Source organism: Taudactylus pleione, unplaced genomic scaffold, assembly GCF_031769625.1.
Source record: "Taudactylus pleione unplaced genomic scaffold, aTauple2 ptg000093l, whole genome shotgun sequence".
Classification (NCBI taxonomy): Eukaryota; Metazoa; Chordata; class Amphibia; order Anura; family Myobatrachidae; genus Taudactylus; species Taudactylus pleione.
This window is the reverse complement of record NW_028284495.1, coordinates 2851866-2875831: the sequence shown is the minus strand read 5'-3', so window position 1 is coordinate 2875831 and position 23966 is coordinate 2851866. Positions and strand designations below refer to the sequence as shown.

General features: G+C 40.8%; 1 protein-coding gene across 1 annotated transcript in view; it reads left to right on the top strand.

Moving 5' to 3' along the window:
- Positions 1-23966, top strand: part of RP1 (RP1 axonemal microtubule associated) — a 668735-nt gene that overhangs the window by 219154 nt on the left and 425615 nt on the right. The window contains exons 18-19 of the mRNA XM_088469748.1: positions 3426-3625; positions 5230-5316. Of these exons, the coding sequence (XP_088325874.1) occupies positions 3426-3625; positions 5230-5316 (287 nt within the window). The remainder of the gene's footprint in view (positions 1-3425; positions 3626-5229; positions 5317-23966) is intronic.

Genomic DNA, 23966 nt, shown 5'->3' with positions numbered 1-23966 from the left:
TAGGATGTGTACAGCTGCATTAATTTTACAATCACTATTAGGGTATTTAAACCCCATTTTGAGGGGACTGCTTCACTGAGCTACTGACGAAGTTGTAGGGGGTTTTCCACAACGAAACGCGTTTAGCACCCCAGGATTTATCTACTAGCACCTCAGAATATCAGGATCGAATTGGAGATGCATATGGGAAATTCCGGACCAGCACTACACATCCTTACCACCTTTGCCATTGACACTGCTGTCCTTGCTGTCCAACTGGATAAGCCACAAACAGGATCATTTCTGCAGGCTGGTAATATATCTAACATTGCTGGATAATCGTCCGGATTGCCCCCTACCTTGACTCCGTTTCCTTCCATGTACGTTGCTATCTATTTTGTGCCTTTGTGATATATCATTTGATTCCAACATATCTAATGGATCACATGGACATTAGATCTTCATGAATTGAGCTAATTCATCCATCTTATGCTGGAATATCATTGTTCTATGTGCTGCTGCTTCTTTTAATATCTTGTGACTATTATCATTATTTTTGTGCATATTTTTATTATTAAATGTTTATATTATGAACCAAGCCATATTGGATTCTAATTAAGGGAGCTATTTAGAATATATCAATTTTTACTATAATATGCTATATAAGTATTTGTAACATCTAAGTGTCTTCTTAGCAGATTTGGAGCTATTTAGTATATTTAGATTGGGAGTATTACTATCACTAGCGCTGTTCGATCTTTTTTCTGTGTATTCATATTTGGGGTCATATTTTTCTGTGTATTCATATTTGCTTTTGACAGCGCCTTTCCAGTCATATATTTACTTCCTATCCATACTTTGTTATTGTTATATTGCGGCTTGTTGGGAATATTACTATTTAGATATGATACTTGAGGCTTTGTGCTGCAGCATGAAGATGTTATCCTGGGATACCACTGTATATGGTGGTGGGCATTGTGACTGGGGCATATTTATCACAATCTGCATTTCAGATGCGGATGGGATGTGAGAAATTCACCCAAATTCGGATGTATCAAATATCAAATGCATGGACAGAATGCTCTGTCCTTGCAAATCCTTTCCCCACATTTCTCAGGCAGGACCGTACAGTCAGGGGAGCCTCTCCTGCCATACTCCTGAGATTTGATATAAAAATAATTATAATAATACAAAGATATTTATAATTTATAAACAACTTTGTTTATTGTAATCTATTTTATAGTTGACACTCACCAGCTTTGTGGAGCTCCCAGGGACTGCAGGGAGATGAGAGATTAGGCAGCAACAGCTCAGCCTCACTTCTGTATAGTCAGACACTGCTTGCAGAGCAGAGGGCGGGGCCACTCCAGGGGCAGTAAGCTCTACAGAAAGAGAGCTAATAGAGGCATGCCTCTGAGTATGGGGGGGTGTGCCTTGAGCACTGATGGACACCTTGGATGTGTCATGCTACCAGGAAGTGCACTGCAGTGTTTAGAGATTGGACCTTAGTCAGCAGCAGCAAGAGAAGACACAGTGATGTAAGTAGGAGAATCAATGGAAACTGAAGGTTAGTGTAGTGAGGGGAGAGTTACAGTGAGTAAGGGGGTGAGACAGGCTCCAAGCACTAAAACCCATCTCCATGTGCGCCTCCCCAGCCATTGACCTCACCGCACATCACTGTTCTCAGGGTATTTTCTCAGAAAATACCCCGAGACGGTGCCTGCACATGCACCGCTGTCTCCTCCCCAGGATCGCATTTCCCATTACAAATATTGGAAATGCGATCTGCTTACTAAAGTGAATTTAAGGGCTTGGAGTCGTTTTTCACGAAAACTGCTCCAAAAGCCCTTTGATACATTTAAGAGATACTAAAATACTGTACAAAGGGTGTGAAAACATCAATTTTCACATGATTTTAGTAAAAAAAAATTTTTAAATAGGCCCCCATATGCATACTAGTAATTACATATCTTGCATGCCAAGCCAACATTACATTTCTGCTGCACTGTGCTATTACTTACAGTACACACATGTTAACTCACATTGCTTTGTGTTTACACTAAACTAACTAAATATATCCTAAATATATCCATTTCACTGTACCACCAAGTGTTGTCTGTTTTGTCATGTTCTGCTCCAAACCAGAACAAGTGGCACACAACAAAAATGACCTAATCACCCCTGTCTAATGTTCTAGCAAAATAATAATGAGTTGCAAAGATTTTATTTCCAATGCTAAACAACTTCAAATGAAAGGTTTTTTTCATTGTTTGAAAAAAAATGCTTTGCTTAATATATTAGTAAATTTCAGCAAATAAAATGAGCCTAAAACAGCCTTATTATAATAAGAGCTGTTATATTAAAAGAAAATACAGTATAAGCAGTGTTACCTGTAGAGAATGTATCCCAAAATACACATTTCCGGCTCACTGTGTTTGTATTCGTAATAACAAATGTAAATAAATAAAAACATACATTATATAATTCAACAATAGATGTTAGACAGACAAAAGATCGACAGTGACAAAATGGCTGGGGGCGGCACAGCAGGCCCCCTAGAATCAAAGAGGGTTCCTGATCCATGGGCCGGCTCGACATTCACCAGTAGCAATCCCGGAGTAACGGCAGAAGAGGGGGGCAGAACCTCGGTGAATTACACTCCCCTAGAGACGTTAATAGCAACCACCTGATGTTGCTATGGAGCCAGGTCAGCAGGAGCAACACGTCATCGGCCGGTGTATAGAGGGAATGCACGGCTTGTGCTGAAACCAGAGATGGCAACTTTGTATCCAGAAAAGTCCCTGTTGTTAGAGTGCATACCACTTGAGGACTTTGGCGATGATGGACCAGCATTTAGAGGAATTCTCAATCCTTAATGCGTTTCTCCGTTGTAGTATTTCAACGGTTTCATCAGTAGCGTAGGGGGGTAGCGGAGGTTCTGCCTCCCTCCACTGCCGTTACTCCAGGATTGCTACTGGTGAATAAGATGTACAGCGGTGGTGAGGTGCACTCATGATAGTGAGGTTGATTATAACATCAGCATTTGGGCTAAAAAACTGCATTCAGTTATCCTTGTGCCATACCTAATTGGATTTCTAAAATATACCGGATCTCTAGAGACTTTGGTGGACTTTACATTTGCATTATATGTTAGGAAGTTTTCCTTTACATTATACTTCTCCCTACTATATATCTGAAGTAATAACCCTTTTTGGGCCACCCTTTGTGGTTTTAAATAGCATTTTATGTTTCAGTTGTATTTCCTGGTAATTATACCATATTAAATGAATTTGTAATACTCTACTTTTGCACTCCCTATTGCTTGTTTATATGTCTTTCATGTAACAGTTTTATAACAAAATAAAGTGCCAATCTCAAGTATATGGTATTTATATAACACATAAAACAAAGTATGATTGTTAATTAATGGTTATTTGACTTTGTAGATGGTAGAAAGCTCAATAGCAATGGAAATCCTACTCATTCTTCAGATCAATGGAAAGTGTCCATCCTGACAGGCAGTGCTGGAACATCAGCTGATGTGACCCTGTGGGTGTATGGCAGCAAAGGGAACACTGGTCCCATCATCCTAGAAACTGGCAACAAAGATCAGCTCTTTCAGCCTAGACAAGAAGATGATTTTATGGTACTTACCCATGGCACACTGCTACAGCTGTATAAATAAAGTTTCAAATACTTTTACTTGTGTGACAAATAGAATCTTAATGAAGAGCTTTCCTAGAGAGGATTTTCTCTGTCTCTCATCTCCAATCATTTCTGCTGTGTCCAACATTAGCTTCGCTCCTAAATGAAAATAGCATAATTATCTTATAAAGAACATTTTCTAATGGTGATGATAATAACAAATGAGATTAATACATTTATACATTGCATCCTAGAATGATAAATTACGTATTCTTTTGCAGAAGCAAGAACCACAATAGCTTCTATAAATAAGGTTATTTAAGAGACTATAAAAGTATTAATGTTTTGTAGATATAAAACTTTAATAACAGTCATGTAGTTAGTTTGCTGGCTGTCGGGATTCCAGCACTCAGAATGCCAGCATTGGAATCCCGACACCAGTCAGAATCCCAGCAATACCGACCGCTGACATCCCGATGGGATTATTGGGGTTAGGTGGAGGATTAGGCTGCAGGAGGGGGTTAGAGTTAGGGGAAGGGGTAGGGTACTTACTGGGAGGTGCCAGTATCCTAACCCTGTCAGGATTCTGGCATCCTGTACCCAAGCATATTATATTGGTTCAAGCCCAGTAAAAAATAGAGATAATTCATCAATTTATGGACACCAAGATGCCATATACTTTGTAGTTAGCAGTATGTTTTATATTGGGCCCCACACAGACCAAACAGACAAAACAATGACACAGCCACGAAATTTAAATTGAAAATGTGTACAGTAAGGACAGATGTGAATGGCAAATATTCTTTCTGCACAACTCTGCGTAATTTGATGGCACAGTACAAAAAAAAATAATAATAATTGGCATTGTCTATATAATAAAAATAACCTGGAGAAGCTTCAGTAGTGACGGCTGTGGATTGAAAGATCTAGGGTATTTAGGTAGTCAGTAGGACTACACCAAATGGTCGATAGGCAATAGGTCAAATGGGTCAAAAGGTTAACTGTTAAATGGTCAACATGGACTAATGTCGAAATGTTCAAATGGTCAACATGGCTAAAAGGTCGACATATGAATGGTTGATGAAGAAAAGGTTGACACATTGTTTGTTGTTGTTTTAACCCTAATCATCACCCTAACCCACACCCCTGGTGCCTAACCCTAACCCTCCCTCTAGTGCCTAGCCCTTACCGTCCCCTTCCATAGCCTAACCATAACCCTCCTCTCATTGCCTAACCCTAACCTTAATCCTAATCCTAAAATCATTAAAAATCATGAAAAAACATGTGTCGACAATTTGTGGACCCTTTGACCGTGTCAACCTTTTGACCCTGTCGACTTAAATCTATGTTGACCTTTTAACTGATGACCATTTGACCCTGTCGACCATTTGCATGTCGACCTATTGAGCTTGTATTTACAGACACTAGATCTTCCATCCCTGTAGTTATATACATTTTGTTTAATAAAATGTTGCTGCATCTGTGGAGATACTAACTAAACCAATTTTATATTGCTGCCTTGGTTGAAGGATTTTACAATGTTTCAATACGTTAATGCAGTGGGGGCATTATTACAAAATAATATACATGATTATCTCTTTGTAGGTAAGACTATCAAATATCGGGAAAATATACAAGATCAGAATAGGACATGATGGAACCGGTCATCACCCCGATTGGGAGCTGAAACGGGTAAGTCTTTCAAATCTTAATTTTGTTTTTTAAATAGCTTAATTCAGCATCTTACTGCAGTAATGACCTTTCTTAACTTCTAGCATTTCATGAACTATTTTTAAGTCGCAAAAGACTCTTTTTTGTTGTTATTCTTTATGAACACTACAAAATCAAAATACTTTGAATTATTTATTTTTACATGTCAAAGAAATGTTTTATTGACACATTTATTCAATATTGCGCTTTCTTTTAAAACACTTGCAACTCTGGATGTCTGTAAATGTATTGGCTGAATACCTGGCATTAGACCTCAGCAGTTTCTTTTCCCATTTCCAGAAAGTCCCTTATGTCACTGGGCTGTGCTGTTATATTCTATAAAGCATCAGGTACCACCATGATGCTATGGACTGGGCTAAAAATATACATTCTAACATCAAGGGGTAGCTGTACTAAGCCTTGGAGAGAGATCAAGTGGGGAGAGATAAAGTACCAACCAATCAGCTCCTAACTGCCAAAACACAGCCTGTAAAGTGACGGTTAGGAGCTGATTGGTTGGTACTTTATCTCTCTCCACTTTATCTCTCTCCAAGGCTTAGTACATCTCCCCCCAAAACACAGATGAGATTAGGGAAGATGCCCATAGTAATTATAGTGCATGTTTCACTCAGGAGCTGGCAATGGAAGATAACAAAAATGTACTATTCATAACAAGGTTCAACTAAGGTTCTTGTTGCATCAAGGAACTTGTAACAAAATTGAAGTGGTATAGACATACACTTCCTCTAGTTATACATTTACAGTCATTTCATTATGTAACACCTCATTTGCAGACACATATTAACAGTAAATTCCAGTTAAATGCTTCTGTCCTAGTGAAAAGCTTGCCGAGTGCTAATATATCATCATCCCAGGTGTTTATACAAAGGACTCTCTTCAGTCTTGTTACTTTGACTACAAATTACTGAACACTACAGTAAAATTCTGCCCTTCAAAGTTGTTTTCCAGCTCAGCTTGATTGCTAATGTCATGCCAACATAATATTCTCAGATACCAAAATAACATATTGCAGCACACTAAGTATGAACATTTTTACCAATATAACACGGATGTCTATATATTATGCTTGTCTGGTATACCACCTAAATAATTTAATGTGCAGTGAGGATGACATCACAGTAGAGACAATTTTCTTTACATCCTGTGCTGCCAGTTCCCATAGCCCTGCTACAACACTGCTACTGTCTCATCTAGTTTTATTGTCCTATTAGTGAAGTGGCTTAGGAGGAATAGAGACCTGCACACACGCCTGTTTAAGAGACTTTTGTCTTACCTGAATCTGCACAAACTTGATACAAACTAAATGTGACATTATTATTATTATTATTATTATTATTATTATTATTATTATTATTATGTGACTTGGACAAATAAAGATGTACAGTAGAGACTTTTTACTGCTATATTCAGATCATTTGAGTTTCCATATATTAATGGCTGTTCCAGATAAAAAAAAGTGTAAAAAAAACAATTAAGGCCAGAATATTCATTGTTAATATGTTTTACATTAGTCTTGCAAAATTACTGACCATGTTGGTAAATGGCTAGCGCTGCATAGAGTCTGTTACATTTTTGTATACAGGTTGAGTCTCCCATATGCAAAATGCTTGGGACCAGGGGTATTTTGGATAACAGAATATTCTATATTTTGGAATATTTGCATATCATAATGAAATATCTTGGGAATGGGTCCCCAATATACAAACAGAATGCATTTATGTGTTATATACACCTCATACACACAGCCTGCAGGTAATTTTATACAATAGTTTCAATAATTTGTGCCTTAGACAAGGTTTGTGTACACTGAACCATCAAAAATCAAAGGTTGCATTATTTTATTTATTTATTAACAGTTTCTTATATAGCGCAGCATATTCTATTGCGCTTTACAATTGGAAACATAAATAGAACAAAACTGGGTAATAACAGACAGATATATAGGTAGGAAGGCCCTGCTCGCAAGCTTACAATGTATAAGGAAATAGGCAATGATACACAAGGATAGGAGCTATATATTGTATTTTGGTCCAGCCAGAATGCAAAGTTTCTAGGTGGGCTGCATGATCCAGTCACACAGGAATGTTGGCCAAATGTCAGGAGGATGTGAAAGAAAGACAATGTGTGAGGTTATGTGTGGACTGTGAAAGGGTATGTAATTAGATATGGAAGCTATGAAGGTTATGTGGGCGGTTCTGGAATCTGATAAGCTTGCCTGAAGAGGTGAGTTTTCAGGGAACGCGTTAAGAATTAGAGATTAAAGGAAAGTCTTACTGTGCGTGGTAAGGCATTTCATAGAGTAGGTCTCTCAGTCATATTTCCATATTTCAGAATATTCTGTATTTCGGAATATTTGGATATGGGAGACCCTACCTGTAGTAGCAATTTGTATCCAGTCACAGACTGGCCTCTTAGGTAGTAAGTGATCTTGTATTGTATGTGCAGTTATTGTGGCATTTCGATTCTAACCATTAATGTCATATTAATATTAGGTATGTTTTATGATCACAGATGTAAGTTCCAGAGAACAGCGTTCTAAATGTTTGTATGTTTATGTATTCATTTATCACTGTGCAGGGCCGTATCAAGACTTGTGGTGGCCCCGGGGCAACTTAGCTTTGGGGGCCCCAACCAATAAAGTTACAGTAACACCACTGACCTTCTCCACCACTACTATGCACCTGTATGATAGGACACATGAGGCATATACTGGGGGGGCAGTTCGGCCAGCAGGGAGGGTGGTCTCTGGGCAGCCAACCGCTGTCATTGCAATGGGCAATGGAGGGCATAGTGTGCACACACACACAGGAGAGGGCCAGGAACTGGGCACCGATGCGTTACCTGTCCAGACCCCGGAAGCCATGACTGGTGAGTATCCTACCCTCAGCCACTATCTTCCTCCTGCCAGAGCTGCTGTCTGTGGCTGTTCACCGAGGAGCAGCAGCAGCATGGGCTGGAAGCAGGAAACCAGACAAGCGAGCAGAGCGCCGAGCACATCCACCCCGGCAGAGGGAAACAGACACCAGACTAGAAGGTGAGTAAGGGGGAGGGCTATGCAGTTGTAGTAGAGTCAGCGATGCTGTCGGGAGCCAGCCTAGCCAGGGAGGTGGCAGAGTGGGCAGGGTAGGGGCAATGTGTGGGGGCCCCTGGACAGCCGCCCCATCCACCCTGCCTATAATCCAGCCCTGTCACTGTGGTAACATGGGGGCTTTAATGTCACTTCCTGCACGGCTGGCTTCCGGCACTGGATGCAGGGACTGGCATCAGGCATGCACGAGGGATGCTTGCTATTTAAAGTCCGGTAAGTTGTATTAGTCCTTGTATTTGGATTCACAAAAGCGCCAATACAGGCTTTGAAAAGTTGCACTTTATGCCGCATTGAGTGTTATCTCTTTCTTCATCCGGAGTGCCGCCTGTGGGACTTTATATTGCAGTGGACCTCATTACTCATTACGAGTTTGGCTGTGGAGGGCACCCGGCTCAGTACCAGTATTCTCCACTGATTGCCGGATCATGGATTCGTATATATATATATATATATATATATATATACACATATATATACAGTCAGGTGCACAAATATTGGGACATTGATTGAGTTTTCATATTTTGGCTTCTATTCACCACCACAATGGCTTTGAAATGAAACAAACAAGATGTGCTTTTACTGCAGACTTTCAGATTTAATTTGAGGGTAATTACATCCAAATCAGGTGAACGGTGTAGGAATTACAATGGTTTCTATATGTGCCTCCCACTTTTTAAGGGGCCAAAAGTAATGGGACTATCAACTCAAAAGCTATTTCATGGACAGGTGTGGGCTATTCCCTCATTATTTCATTATCAATTAAGCAGGTAAAAGGTCTGGAGTTGATTCTAGGTGTGACATTTGCATTTGGAATCAGTTGCTGTCGACTCTCAATATGAGATCCACCAAAGAGCTGTCACTATCAGTGAAGCAAGCCATCATGCTGAAAAATCAAAACAAACCCATCAGAGAGATAGCAAAAACATTAGGTGTGGCCAAATCAACTGTTTGGAACATTCTTAAAAAGAAAGAACGCATCGGAGAGCTCAGCAACACCAAAAGACCCGGAATACCACGGAAAACAACTGTGGTGAATGACATAAGAATTATTTCCCTGGTGAAGAAAAACCCCTTCACAACAGTTGGCCAAATCAATAACACTCTCCAGGAGGTAGGTGTATATGTGTCAAAGTCAACAATCAAGAGAATACTTCACAAGAGTGAATATAGAGGGTTCACCACAAGATGTAAACCATTGATGAGCCTCAAAAACAGGAAGACCAGATTACAGTTTGCCAAACAACATCTAAAAAAGCCATTACAATTCTGGAACAACATCCTATGGACAGATGAGACAAAGATCAACTTGTACCAGAGTGATGGGAAGAGAAGAGTATGGAAAAGGAAAGAAACTGCTCATGATCCAAACCATACCACCTCATCAGTGAAGCATAGTGGTGGTAGTGTCATGGTGTGGGCATGTATGGCTGCCAATGGAACTGGTTCCCTTGTATTTATTGATGATGTGACTGCTGACGAAAGCAGCAGAATGAATTCTGAAGTGTTTCAGGCAATATTATATGCTCATATTCAGTCAAATGCTTCAGAACTCATTGGACGGCGCTTCACAGTGCAGATGGACAATGACCCGAAGCATACTGCAAAAGCAACCAAAGAGTTTTTTAAGGCTAAAAAGTGGAATGTTATGCAATGGCCAAGTCAATCCCCTGACCTGAATCCGATTGAGCATGCATTTCACTTGATGAAGACAAAACTGAAGGGAAAATGCCCCAAGAACAAGCAGGAACTGAAGACATTTGCAGTAGAGGCCTGGCAGAGCATCACCAGGGATGAAACCCAATGTCTGGTGATGTCTATGCGTTCCAGACTTCAGGCTGTAATTGCCTGCAAAGGATTTGCAACAAAGTATTAAAAAGTGAAAGTTAGATTTAGGATTGTTTAGTTTGTCCCATTACTTTTGGCCCCTTATAAAGTGGGAGGCACAAATAGAAACCATTGTAATTCCTACACCGTTCACCTGATTTGGATGTAATTACCCTCAAATTAAATCTGAAAGTCTGCAGTTAAAGCACATCTTGTTTGTTTCATTTCAAAGCCATTGTGGTGGTGAATAGAGGCCAAAATATGAAAATTCTGTCAATGTCCCAATATTTATGCACCTGACTGTGTATATATATATATCTATATATATATAGATATATATATATAAATATATATATATATATATATATATATATATACTAGCTGGAGTACCCGGCATTGCCTGGGATTTTAAGAATGTTTGTTTACACATCATCCTCCAACAAACCTCTCCTTTAGCAGGCCTCACGAATAGTGTGACAAGCTTCCCCATCGACAGTCATAATGTCTTCAAAGGAAGTAGGACCTGTAACAGTGTAAAGCAAACTTTGGAGATAGAAGCATTCAAAATTTGTAGGATGTACAGTGTAAATACGGCCAAGAGCTTCTGTTGCTCTGATACCAGGATGACCATCTACAGCAACTCCCTGTTTTCTGCGCAGAAAAACTTTGGGAGAAGCATTCCGTGTGTAATATTTTGGCAGCTCACAGTACAGCAGGGTCCTTGCAAAGTCATCATTTTGACACAGTTGGAAGAAAGAAGTTAATGTTGTTGCATAATTTGGTATAGTCAGAGAGCTGAGAATGCTGGCAAAGCCTGCTAAAGCTCTCTTCGATAATAAACATTAAGATCATGACAAAACATGACAACACAAAACACTTGCTCCGGGGCCGTACCCATATGCCTTGAGGCCCCACAATGAGTGTCCAGCAAAAATTGTGGTTTTAAATTAATAAAAAATTAACAGTGATTCATTTTGATTTAGTAGAAAAGATAGAAAATAAAAAATAGTAGATAAGCTAAATCCTTTTGTAATTCCATCCCTGACCTGTAGAGGGTGAATGCTATGCATAAATTGTGGTTTTTCATTAATTAAAATTAACAGTAATTAATTTCAATTTAAAAATTTTTTAGTTGCCTCTGCTGTGTTTTAATAAGCTTGTATGTAAAATTTCATGATTGTGGCTTGTAAACTGTGGATTTGTATAGAAAGACAGAAGGGCAAAGTTTAGCTTTTATATAGTATAGATATACAGTATATGCTGCGGAATTCGTGCATTTTAAAATGAGCTAATGTTATGTCAAAATGAAGTTCTTTGTTCATCTACCTCTATAACAAAAAATATTTTTATTATAGAGGTAGATGTGTTATATACATGAGAAATGTATATACATGTGTTATATACATGAGAAATGTTTATGTGTTATATACATGAGAAATGTATAAAATAAAGTTGTTGCTCTTTCATTTTGTGTGTTATTATAACATCTAAATGCATCCTGCTAAAATGCAACTATTATGGGTTTGTCCCTCCATACTAATAGTGAATACTCTTGTCCCAGCTGCTGGGAGCTATGCCATGGTCCTGTGAGCGGCTGCTTCTCACATGCTAGACACTCCCACAAAGAGGTGCAGACATGCCGAACATGCTGTGGAAACACCGCCTCCAGGGAGGGACCCCAGGAAGTTGCTGTAGCGGGGCCCACGATTTCTCTTGGCAGCCCTGTAGGTGACAAGCAGGAGAGAGTGGGGCTTAGTTGCGGGGTAGCAAGGCCATGGATGGTGGGAGGTGGTTATGAATGGAACAACAGGAAAAGTGGGGGAGAGAATCAGAGGATTGGAAGGGAGACAGAGGAGGGAAGAAAGGGAGAACAGCCAGTGGACGAGACTAGAGGGCGAGGATAGGGGTGGAAAAAGTAAAAGAGTAAAGGATTATGTAGACACTGAATAAGGGGGTGGTTGAAGTAAAAGGTGTTAATGGTGTAGATGAGGTAATAAGGGGAATGACAATGAGTGAAGGCTGTGTGATATAGAGACAGTGTAGATAGGGTTTTTAGAGTTCTAATCTGAGATCTGAGTGGAGTTCCTAGCCTGAGTGGCAGGACACAGGCTGGGCACAGGAGTGGGGAGATCCTGCCAGCCTGCTATCCACGGAGCCCACGTGTACGCTCCCACCGGAGCGGTGCAGTGGCATGCAACAGGTGTGCCAGCTGGAGCTGGGTGACTGTCCGGCACGCTCTGCTCTTGGCGAGCAGAGGACCATCAGGCCAATCGGCCGGAAACCACAAGCCACAGACCTGGCTGTATGGAGAAGGCCTGGCGAAAGATACGCCGCCAAGGCGGTTAAGTGAGACGGAGTGACTGTCCACATTCCTAGCACTAAAGGGGCCTCTGCTGTAGGGACATGTGTGTGGGATTCCCAAAGTTTAGCTAATACTACTGGCAATTCTGTATATACTGTATAATAGTTTGTAGTTGCTGATTTTACATGTAGAAGTAGTGTGTACATAAAATAAAGGTATCGTTGTACCTTTTCTATTGTCATTTCCTGTGCGATCTAAAGGGACTCATAAAGGAACCAGGGTACCGTGCGAGAGAGAGCTATAACCACTGCCTTTCTCAAGGTGGTGAACGGCGAAAGGGCAAAAATAACACACACATAAACCCGGGATCAGAACTCCTAAAAACCCTAAATACACTGTCTCTATATCACACAGCCTCCACTCATCTCCATTCACTCTTCTATCCGCCCTCTTTATTCACTTAACACACTCTGCCTTTCATGCCAATTGATTACTTCCTCCCACTCCCTCTCCAAGATTTTACTTGTGCTGCTCCCCACCTTTGGAACTCTCTCCCTCTCCCCATCAGACTCTACACCTCTCTACAATCATTCAAACAAGCTCTTAAGACCCACTACTTCATTAAAGCCTTCCAGCTCTCATCCTAACTTGCTGCTACATCTTCCTTCCTCCCCGCCTACCCCATCTGTGTCACACCTGTTTGTTTGTCCCTCCCTTTTTGAATGTAAGCTCTTTCGAGCAGGGCCCTCTACCCTCTTGTGCTTCTCCCTACTGTATTTTCATTTATCTCTTACTCCCCACTAGGGCAACTAAAACTTGGCTGCTTATATGGGTGTAATGGTTGCTAATATAGCAATGTTTATTATACATGCCCGTATCCTGCTTTGTATTGTAAGTCACTGGTTACTTATTTGTTTATGTACTATGTAAGGCGCTGCGGAACACTTGTGGTGCCATATAAATAAATAATAATAAAAATAATAATAATAATAAATGTTCAAAAATATAGGTAAAAAACAGTGCTGCTAAATGTATGAGCACAGCTGCAAAAGTGAAATATAAAGAGAAGTGTATGAGAAGTAATGAGGGCAGGAAATAATTACTAAAATAAAGAATGTTTAAAGCGGATAGATGTGAAGCAAAGGATAAAGACAATACAAAGAGGATTTTCAGTAGTATGAAAGCCCAAATTACATTGTACCCAACTGATTTAGTCAGAGGTGTTTTAAAAAACAAAAGCAATCAATAAGAGCAGCAAGCAGAGTGTAATGTCCAAAGGGTTTGGGTATGGGATCCTGGCAGTCGGGATGCCGCCAGTCAGAATACCGACAGCGGCATCCCAACAATCAGAATCCTGACACTACCAGGTAAGTACCTTAATGCTAACCCTTACCCCTAACCCTCCCTCCCTGATGCCTAAACCAAACCTCCTGCTCCCCGCAACCTAAACCTAACCCTCCTCCTTAGTGCCTAACCCTAACCCTCCCTGCTAGTGCCTAACCCTAAAGCTAACCCTCCCCTAACCCCCAAAACTTACCTCCGGGTGGCTGGTGGGCAGTCAGTCGGGATACTAGAGCCGGGATACCAGCTCCGGTGTTTTGACTGTCAGCATCTCACATGCCGGGATGCTGACTACATCCCATCCAAGGAGGGAGTGCAGTAAGAAGATTCCTGGATATGCATACAGCAGGTGAGGGGCCTATCCATTAGCAGATAAATTTGAACGATGAACGATATATCATTCAGTCGTTCAATTTATCTGTCATGGATAGGCCCTGAACGATGACAGATGCGCACTCCCGCGGTCGACAAATTGTTTCTTTTGTCTCTCCAACATGTTGGTCAATTATCGCTTATTACTGACAGATACTAGAAATATCTGTCAATTTATAAGTGGTAAACGACGAACGATATTTTTAATGAAAATTAATAGAAACATTAAAAAAAATCCACTCCCTGAATGATGTCATGCAATATTGTTCGTCGTTCGCAAAAATCTGTCATGTACATGACAGATATCTGTCACCGCAGCCCCAGGAATTTTCAAGGGATGAATCTTTTGTCTTTCATCGTAGAGAAAGATCTGCTAATGGATAGGCCCCTTAAGTGATGGCGAATCAGCAAAAGCTGGGCATCCACTATGTAATTATCTGTCATATATCTGTCCAATCTAGCTGGTTGGAATGAAAACCTGGTAATGTATGGGAGCAATAGTTTTAAACACTGAAAAAAGGACAAAATAAATTGTTCAAATTGGTTAAATTTGTGTGTTTTAACCAATTTGTCTGAACAACCATTTTTGGCTATTTTTCAGTGTTTGTGAGCAAATGGACAATTGTCATGTGTTCCCATACATTACCAGGTTTTCATTCCAACAAGCCAGATTGGACAGATATCTGACAGAAAATTGTATAGTGGATGCCCAGCTTTAGTCACATAAGTATATTGGCCCTCATTCAGAGCCACTCGCTAGCGGCAGTACGCTCGTTCCGAGCGATGTTCGCACATCTGCGCATGCGTACGGATCGTTATACGCATGCGCGAACCAGTCAGTGCGGCCGAAATTCATGTGCTCGCAAAATAGCGAATGCCTGATAATTTGAGTGACAGGATGAGGCGTATGTGGGTGGTAACAGGGGAAGGTGCTTGAAAACGGGGAGTGGAAATCAGAACGCAGGCGTGCTTAAAGGTCAAAACGGGCGTTTTATGGGTGTGCATATTTAAAACAGCAGCATCATTGACCACGTCACTGGGTTTTTTTTAAGCCAGAACTGTTCGCAAAATTGTGGTAGCAAAAACCAACCACAAGAATAGCGAGCAGTTCATACGCTGGTCGATGTACTCGATTAATCTAATAAATAGCGGACATGACGTATGGTGCGAGCGGCCAGGGGGCGTTTTTAACAAATAAACGAGCGTATGTTTTGCTCGCTCGTTCAGACTTAGAGGTGTGAACAGACTGCAATTTGCGAACGGATCATTTGAATAGCCACCCCTTGTTTTTGAACGAACGACCGCAAATAGCGAACGGCTCTGAATCAGGCCCATTGTACGCTGTCCTTCAGAAGGAGTTCTGGCTTTTAGGATGTTCTTCAGTTGTCCTCCAGCATAACTCTTAAGCTGGCCACACACTAGACCAACTTACATCCAACCATCCAACTAATTGATTGGTTGGAATGAAAATCTGGTAAGGTATGAAAGCAAATGACAATCAGCAATTTGCTCCCAAACGCTGGAAAATGGACAAAAACGGTTGTTTGAACAAATTGTTTAGATCAAACATTTAACAAACTTTTCTGAACTACCATTTTCATCTGTTTTCTGGCATTTAGGAGCAAATTGCTGATCAACATTTACTCCCATACGTTACCAGATTTTCATTCCAACCAATCAACTAGTTGGCTGGTTGGACAGATAATCTTTAGATGTGTGGCCAGCTTTAGTTATCGAATTCTAATGACACTTATAATCTAATCACTTTGAATCTCACACTGACTATAGCAGCCTATGGCTATGCAGCCGTCCTGATTACTAATAAGTATAGCTACAAACATGTGTCTGTGTGCCCACTGATTGGGCCCCACCCCCAGTTTTCAACACACACTAGATTGGGGTGCAATAAAGTATAAGATAAACAAATGGTGAGAGGGGAGTAGACCAACACAGATTCACAATAAATTCCTATCTTCATTTATAGTAATGGCTGCTTAAATAAAAGTAGCTGCAAATTACCTAAAACAATTTTTCAAAACTATTCTATTGCAATCAAAGTAGCAGCATCTGATGGGAGCAGTTGTGGAAAACTACCTGTGGATGAGAATAAGATGAATTACATCAGTGGTAATAATAATAATAAAGTGATAATAATAATAATAAAGCGATTTCCATTCTGTTATGATTAGACAACAGCAGAAATATATTACACTAGCGCTACCTGAAGGATTATATTTTTACATGTAACTTATCTGGTTTGTTTTCTTATTATGTAGCAGAGTTTGTCTGAGTCCTTTCTTGTCAGTGATAATGCAGACAAGAGGCCCTAATTCTCACAGGAGGTTTAATCTCTTACAATATGTCATATTGTGCCTTTCCCGACCCTCTGACAAGTACAGCTGGCCCAGAAAGTGTATGCTGCTCTTTTTGTACTGCTTATGAAAGCCATGTCTTCTGGCTCCCTGGATTACAGAACAATAGCAGCCTTATTGCCATGAAGGATTGGGGAGCTAGCACAGGGATAATAACACTGCACAGTCGTACTTTATATTCTTCCTTCCACATTGACTTCCTAAGCAGGTTAAGTCTTTCCTTTACTAAAGAACGGAGGGAAAGTCAGCTTTGTTCTGTATTCCTGAAGGGGTGCTCAATCCCTGAGTCTCTACAATTTCTATCCCGATCACATTCCCTTAAAATCACCAAAATGAGTTATTCATACTGACAAGGTGTATACTACAAGATGTGATTATAGTAGCAGTACCGAACAGAATATGCTCTGTAACAAAGGCCTCCTATAAAAGCAGATAGTGCTGTAATAAATAATGTCACAGCTAGGGGAGCCTTTACATACGTTTCCATAACTGTGTAATGATACTAACATAAAACATTGCATATTACAGTGTTTGGGCAACCCAAACGACTTATTTATTAAGCTAAATATTGTGGTCAATGGCCATTTTCAGAGGATTATCGCATTGTCAGAGATATTTACTGTGGCCCCTCTGTTTCCAACTGCAGCAACATTCCCCATAGCTTTCTATGGGGCCTGTGGAAATGTTTAATTTGCCAAACTTTGAAAAGCTTCAGTTTTCATCACTTATCCCTGCTAGATAGTGACTATCTTTACACTACTGTATCAATGGAAAGTTCTCTGGATGTGAGAGATGACAGAATACCAGAGACCTGCATAAAACAATAGGGGAAGTGCACAGCTCCAGAGAACTTTCACTTAGGAGATACTGGATCAGCTATCTGGGAATTACCCTATGACTCATATCTGTGAGGGAAGTGCACAGTACCGGAGAATTATACTTAGGAAAGACCGGACCAGAACATCTGGGAGCAACCTTAAGGTTCAATCTTACACATTAATATACTGTTAACATGTACGAGTACAGAAAGTCTTACTAACCCCTCACTATTGCAGATACTGCAGCTTGCTTCTAATACATTGTTGCACAAATATATCAACCTGGGTGACTAATACCATATATCCAGGGCTTTGTTACTTACATGCTAATTTATGTACTGATAGGACTCTATAATTGTGATCTAAAATCAGTTTCTAATATCTAATGCTGGGCATACATTATACAATTACCTGGGCGACCTGCCTAATATCGGTGGATCGCCCACATAATTGAACTGTGTATTTGCACAACAGATCGCAATATATGGATCGGTCGGACACGCTAAATCATCCAGCATGTATGTCCACTGCAATAGTTTTGGAGTTTGTAGAAAATGGCCCTAGACTGCACACCCTGAATATATAAATATATATATATATATATATATATATATATAAAATGGGAGGTGCTACCTGTGGAGACTAATATTGCAAACACAAAAAGAGGAATACAGGTGCACAACTCCAACATTACTAATTATATATAATACATATTGCAATAGAATTTTGCAATAAATAATTAGAGGCTTTGGCATAATCATGGCCATGGTTATGGGCCTACCTACCATGCCCAGGTAACCTCTGAGGGTAGGTCCCTAACATACTGGGGTTGAAATCCAGAGTGCAGGACACCCCCGAACAAGCCCAGCTGAGCCACCCCAGGGCATCACTCTAATGAGGAAAGGTGAAAGGTGAAGTGTAAAAAGGTGTTAAATAGATAAGAGCAGCTGCTGCTGCATATAGTAAGGTGAAAAATAAAGATGTGAAAAATAATACATATATATTAAACAAACAATAGAGGTGCTAAAAGTGCAAGAAAGGAAAATGTGTTTAGAATGCGATGCCCTGAAGCAGCCCAACCAAAGAAATCCAGGGGACCCACACCCCAAAAATCAACCCATAGCTGCACTACAGCATAAAAATTTGTAGGACTTACCTAGATTGTGCCTATTACTAAAGTGCAGTCAAATTGCCAGATCCCTGCTTAAAACCAATAGGGGACAGGTGGGAAGGGGTGCTAGCCTAGGTTGAAGGAGTCTCATACCTTCAGGTGTGCATAGGAGCACACTAAATAGAAAATGTAGAAAAGGGCCCTAGACTGCACACCCTGAATATATATATATATATATATATATATATATATATATATATATAGATATATAATGGGGTTGCTACCTGTGGAGACTAATGTTACAAATACAAAAACTCATACAACATTACTAATTATATATACAGTAATATAATACATTTTGCAATAGAATTTTGCAATAAATAATTAGAGGTTTTGGCATAATCATGGCCATGGTTATGGGCCTACCCACTGCGCCCAGGTAACCTCTGAGGGTTGGTCCCTAAAATACTTGGGTTGAAATCGCAGGACACCTCCAAATATTTTTGGAATGGCAAGTCGGCCGTATTGGACATTGTGTGCACTCCCTTAAGCGTGCAGAGAGCTTCCACAGGCTTGGTTACTGAGGGGCATGGCCAAATCCCGGGAGACGCATGGTCAAATCTGACAGAGACATGACCATGCCTCCTCAAAAGAAAAAAGAGAATTTACCCAGAACCGATGCCCCGATGGCCGCACAGGGGGGAAGCAGGGTGTTAAGGCTGGGGGTGTTAAGGCTGGCCATGCACTGTGACGTATCTCATACTGTAAAGTTGTGGTCTGACAGGCATATTAATGAATGAATGTTTTAAATGTGTACTTTACGTACACAAGTACCAAAAGTTGTCCCCACCTAAATAAGAAAGTTGTCCCCTCGAGGGCTTGCTGCGCTCGCCGCGCTTCAGGCTCGGTGGCTCGCTACGCTCGCCACAAGCTTGTATTTGCCCACTATGACCACTGGATGGTAGGGAATGACACTGGACACTGGGAATGACGCTGGACACTGGCCGATGACGTTAGGGTCCTCTATGTGAAGGGGATTTAGACATTACCATGATTGATAATAATGGAGAGACCCTGACGTCATCAACCAAATTTACGATTTTAGGGAAATCACACTTGCTTTGGAGGTGTGAGAATAAAAAATCTCCCAGCTCTCAAGAAAAAACAAAAAAACGCACCTTATTGAATAGCAAAAATCCTGCATCTGCGGGAAAAACCTAACAGGTGCGGGATTTTTTACATCAGATGCAGGGGCGTAGAGAGCCCTGCCGGGCCCAGGTGAAGTGGGGCGTGGACTAATCGCGGGAGGCGTGGGCATGCCTCCTTGAGCAAAAAAACCCAACAACACACTTCTGCAGCACTGCAGCACTGCGCCCTGGGGAGGGGCGCGCACTGAGCCCCTCAGCCCTGCGCAAACCCAGGGGGGGCGCGATCAGTGTGATCGCTCCCCCCCCACTGGCATAGGAGACTGCTTGTGGCTGCTGCACAGCAACCATGTGAAGTCTCCCACTGCAGCTCAAATAAAACACAAAATTTGGAACAGAAGATGCAACAATAGGCGCTCTATGACTGGAAAAATACTTATGTAAATGGTACAGATAACGTCCCTTGAATCAGGAAAAAAGAATCTTCATATACGTCTTTCTTAGGGACTCCTTAGATACAAGTTTGTAATCGTCTCTATCTTGTTGTGTGTTGAAAAATAGAAAAACAAAAAAAACATATATTGTGACACTTATTTTTCAACACGTCCCTTGATATATCATGCATGACAGGAGGATATCAACTATAGGGGTACAGGAGAGCATACCATACTCACAGAGAAAACCACTGTGATAATTGTGTAAAAGGTATCTTTAGCATAGACCATCCCACATTGTAAGTGCTCTAAATACTATGGGGTACAGCGTACCATTCACTCACTAAAACGGAGAGTGTTGCAGACATATCAAGGTTTCTTTAATTCTGTAAGTGACATGCATACCGAACTTACGGTTTAAATGTTTTAAATTCCACATATAAAGGTATCTTTTCAAATGTATCCTCAATCAATATCAGTCCAGTCCAGGAAATATATCAAAAAAGTTGATTATTATTACAAAATACATCCAGCATTGTTTAAAATGCCAGAAAAAAGATTAAAACATTAAAAATTTAAATAAAAGAAAACAAATTCCAAGAGGCAGTCCAGAACAAGTAATGTTAAATGTCTATAGCACATGCAAAAACGTCCAACTATCATGGCATGGAAAAGGAGTGCAAAAACATACAGGGCATACCTCTGGATAAATTCAAAATAGCACACTTCTGTATAATAGGATCAACGCGTTTCAGCTGTCTGGGGAGCCTTTATCAAGATAAACAAATAGTGTGCTAAAGGGCTATTTAAATTACAGCCTACCAATCACAGTCATTGGAGGCGGGGTTAGCGTCAGAAAAACAGGTGTTATCTCTTGGAGATGAATGCTCTGTCCCATGGCAGGTAACATTCAAACCCACCAATAAGGAGCATAATTCGCCAAAGAGAGAGCCTTACCAGGCAGTCTTTAGGGGTTCCCAGGAGCCAAGTGTATGTCTGCTGCCGGAAGTGACATATGCTTGTCACAGCCCGGAACCGGAATCATCCCAGCCCCTGAAGAAGACTAGGAGACATCTCAGACTCCCAACCGCCGGATGTGTGTCAGTCGCCGGAAGTGACCTATGGGTGTCACAAGCCGGAAACTGTAGCCCGACTCCCATAGATAACTAAGGAGACGGAAATGACACACGTGTGTCACAGACCAGGAAATAAAGTCAGCCCTGCTCCCGTGGATGATAAAAAAACATCAGTGGTTACCATGGAAAACCAAACAATAGACACATTAAAATTACATACAAACATGTGATATACAAAATGAACACACATATAAATACAAACAGCCAGATGTTCAACACATATACAATAAATGTAACAAATCAATAATCCAATAGATGTGCTTGTCCTTCATTTATTTAGTGGTGAACATTAGTGATCATGATGGAGAATTCCCATAGTCCAAAATCCACAATGAAATAAATCTAAAAAAACTGAAAAAATAAATGTTACCAACATAAAAGCATGAAGCATAAAAACAGAAACTACAAAAACCACTTAACTTCAAAATCCTTGTTCAAGCCATTCGGAACAAGGGTTTTGTAAGTGTAAATACAATTCATCTTTGCTTTCGCTAAAGCTCCAGAAATATCAGTTGATCTCTTATTGGGCTTAATGGTTTTCAGACCATAAAAGCCTGAAATCCCTGTCAAAGAACTTCCATGTATCTACTTAAAATGTAGGGACAGAGAGTGGGTGTCCAGGCCTTTTTTGATATTACGTAGGTGTTCACCCACACGTACCTTCAAAGGCCTCGTTGTCCGCCCTATGTATGTTTTATTACAGGTACATTGTATTGCATAAACGAAATTGTTGCTATTACAAGTTATAAATCTTTAATATGGACCGTTTTCCCATTGATATCTAGATTTTCAAGTTTACTGTTCCCTGACAACCACCGCACCTATAGAATCCTTTTGAAAGGATAAATGAAGAGCTAGGTGTGGGTAGTACACTGGTTACCAATCTTGATTTTAAATTGGGAGCCTTCCTGTATATATAAATGGGTCGATGTGGGATCGTTGGTCCAATAACTGGATCCTTTTTTAGTAGCCCCCAATGTTTCTTAAAAACAATTTGAATGTCTTTATGTTGATCTGTGTATTCAGAGATAAACGCCCACTGATATTTATTGTCAGTAGATCGATCTCTCACTTTCTTGGTCAATAATGATTTTCTTTCCAAATTTTTCACCTTATCAAGGGATTCCCCAATGTGGGCCCTGTTATATCCACATGCCACAAACCTATCCCCCATATTTTTAGCTTGCGGGATAAATTCATGTTTTTCCGCACAATTCCTTTTAAGTTGTTGGAGCTGCCCACACCCCCACACGACCTCCAACTCCCACATGCCCATGAAGAGGTTGGCATAACTCGGGGCGAACCGAGTGCCCATCGCAGTACCATTCTTTTGCTGTGTGCTGGGCTGCTGTGAGGGAGGGAGAGGGAGGGGGCATGGCCCTGGGCCCCTCTGGAAGCCCGGGCCTGGGTAAATAGTACTCGCTCCCCCTGCTCTCGGCACCCCTGATCAGATGAGATGTTGTGATGTGCAATGTGGAGTAAACACAGGCATCGCTCATGATGGTTGCAGAGCTTAAAGTGGTACAGGAGAGGTGGTGGAACTCATCTGTCATGCCACCTACTAAAGCCCCCCACCCCACCCCGCACCGCTAGCCTAACAGGCCAAAAGAAGTGTGAAATCTTTTTGTTATACACACACAAACACACACACACTGTTGTGTATACTGTAGGAAATGGTAAAGTGAATGGCTGGGGGCCGCCTAGGTGATATATCATCAGTGTTATTTTTCTGCCGTGCCTCTGAGTTTTTTTATGGGGTCCCCGCAAACTAGTCTATGTCACTTGGATGCCCAATGTTTTTTGCAGCCCCTATGTATTGCCTTCGCTTGATTCTTTCCTTACCTATATGCTGGTTTCTCTGAGATAAGGGACCTCTGAAGAAATTGAGCCTCCCTAGGGAGACAGTGAGTGGCTCTCTGTGGGACTTCTGTGCAGGGACTTGGTGGAAGTGGAACTAGTTCCACCAACCATTAGAGGTGACGGAACTCAGTTCCACCCCATACTTACCCACTTTAACCCCTGGATAGTTGCACAGTATCTATGCTGGGACACATGATCGCACTATCGGAAGGAACATTGGATGATCAGCATGTCATTCAGATGTATACTTAGCTTTAGATTAGTGTTAAGGATTGCCAGTGGGAAATTGAATCATTATGTAAACCATATCTACTAACCTGACAAAAAAGAGATGGTACTTTGTCAACATCAACTTGGAGGTGCCTGGGTCTCAATACATACATACATATTATCAGTGACAAATTAAGAAAAGGCAGTTGAAAGAATGGACTATTAGCCTAATGTAAATATTTAATGGCATAAAACTACTTACTCTGTACTATACAAACACACTGACGGTAAGCAGTTAACACAGAGTTGTGGACAGGAATCGGTGCAGGTACGCTCCCTAAACACAAGGATTTTTATTTTCTCTAAGTATGCTCGAGACTGTTCAGGAGCAAAGCTAGGCTTTCTTTCACATGGGGAAAAGACTTTGATCACCCCCAACACACATGCACAAACCAATCCAACTAATTGTTCTTAAAGGGTATAAGAAATGGTTAACAACCTCACATGCCTTCAGACCTATACATATGCCCCACAGAACTTCTCATCATATCAATATGTTCACAAAAATCGTCAACACACTTACCTCACTACTGTGCCC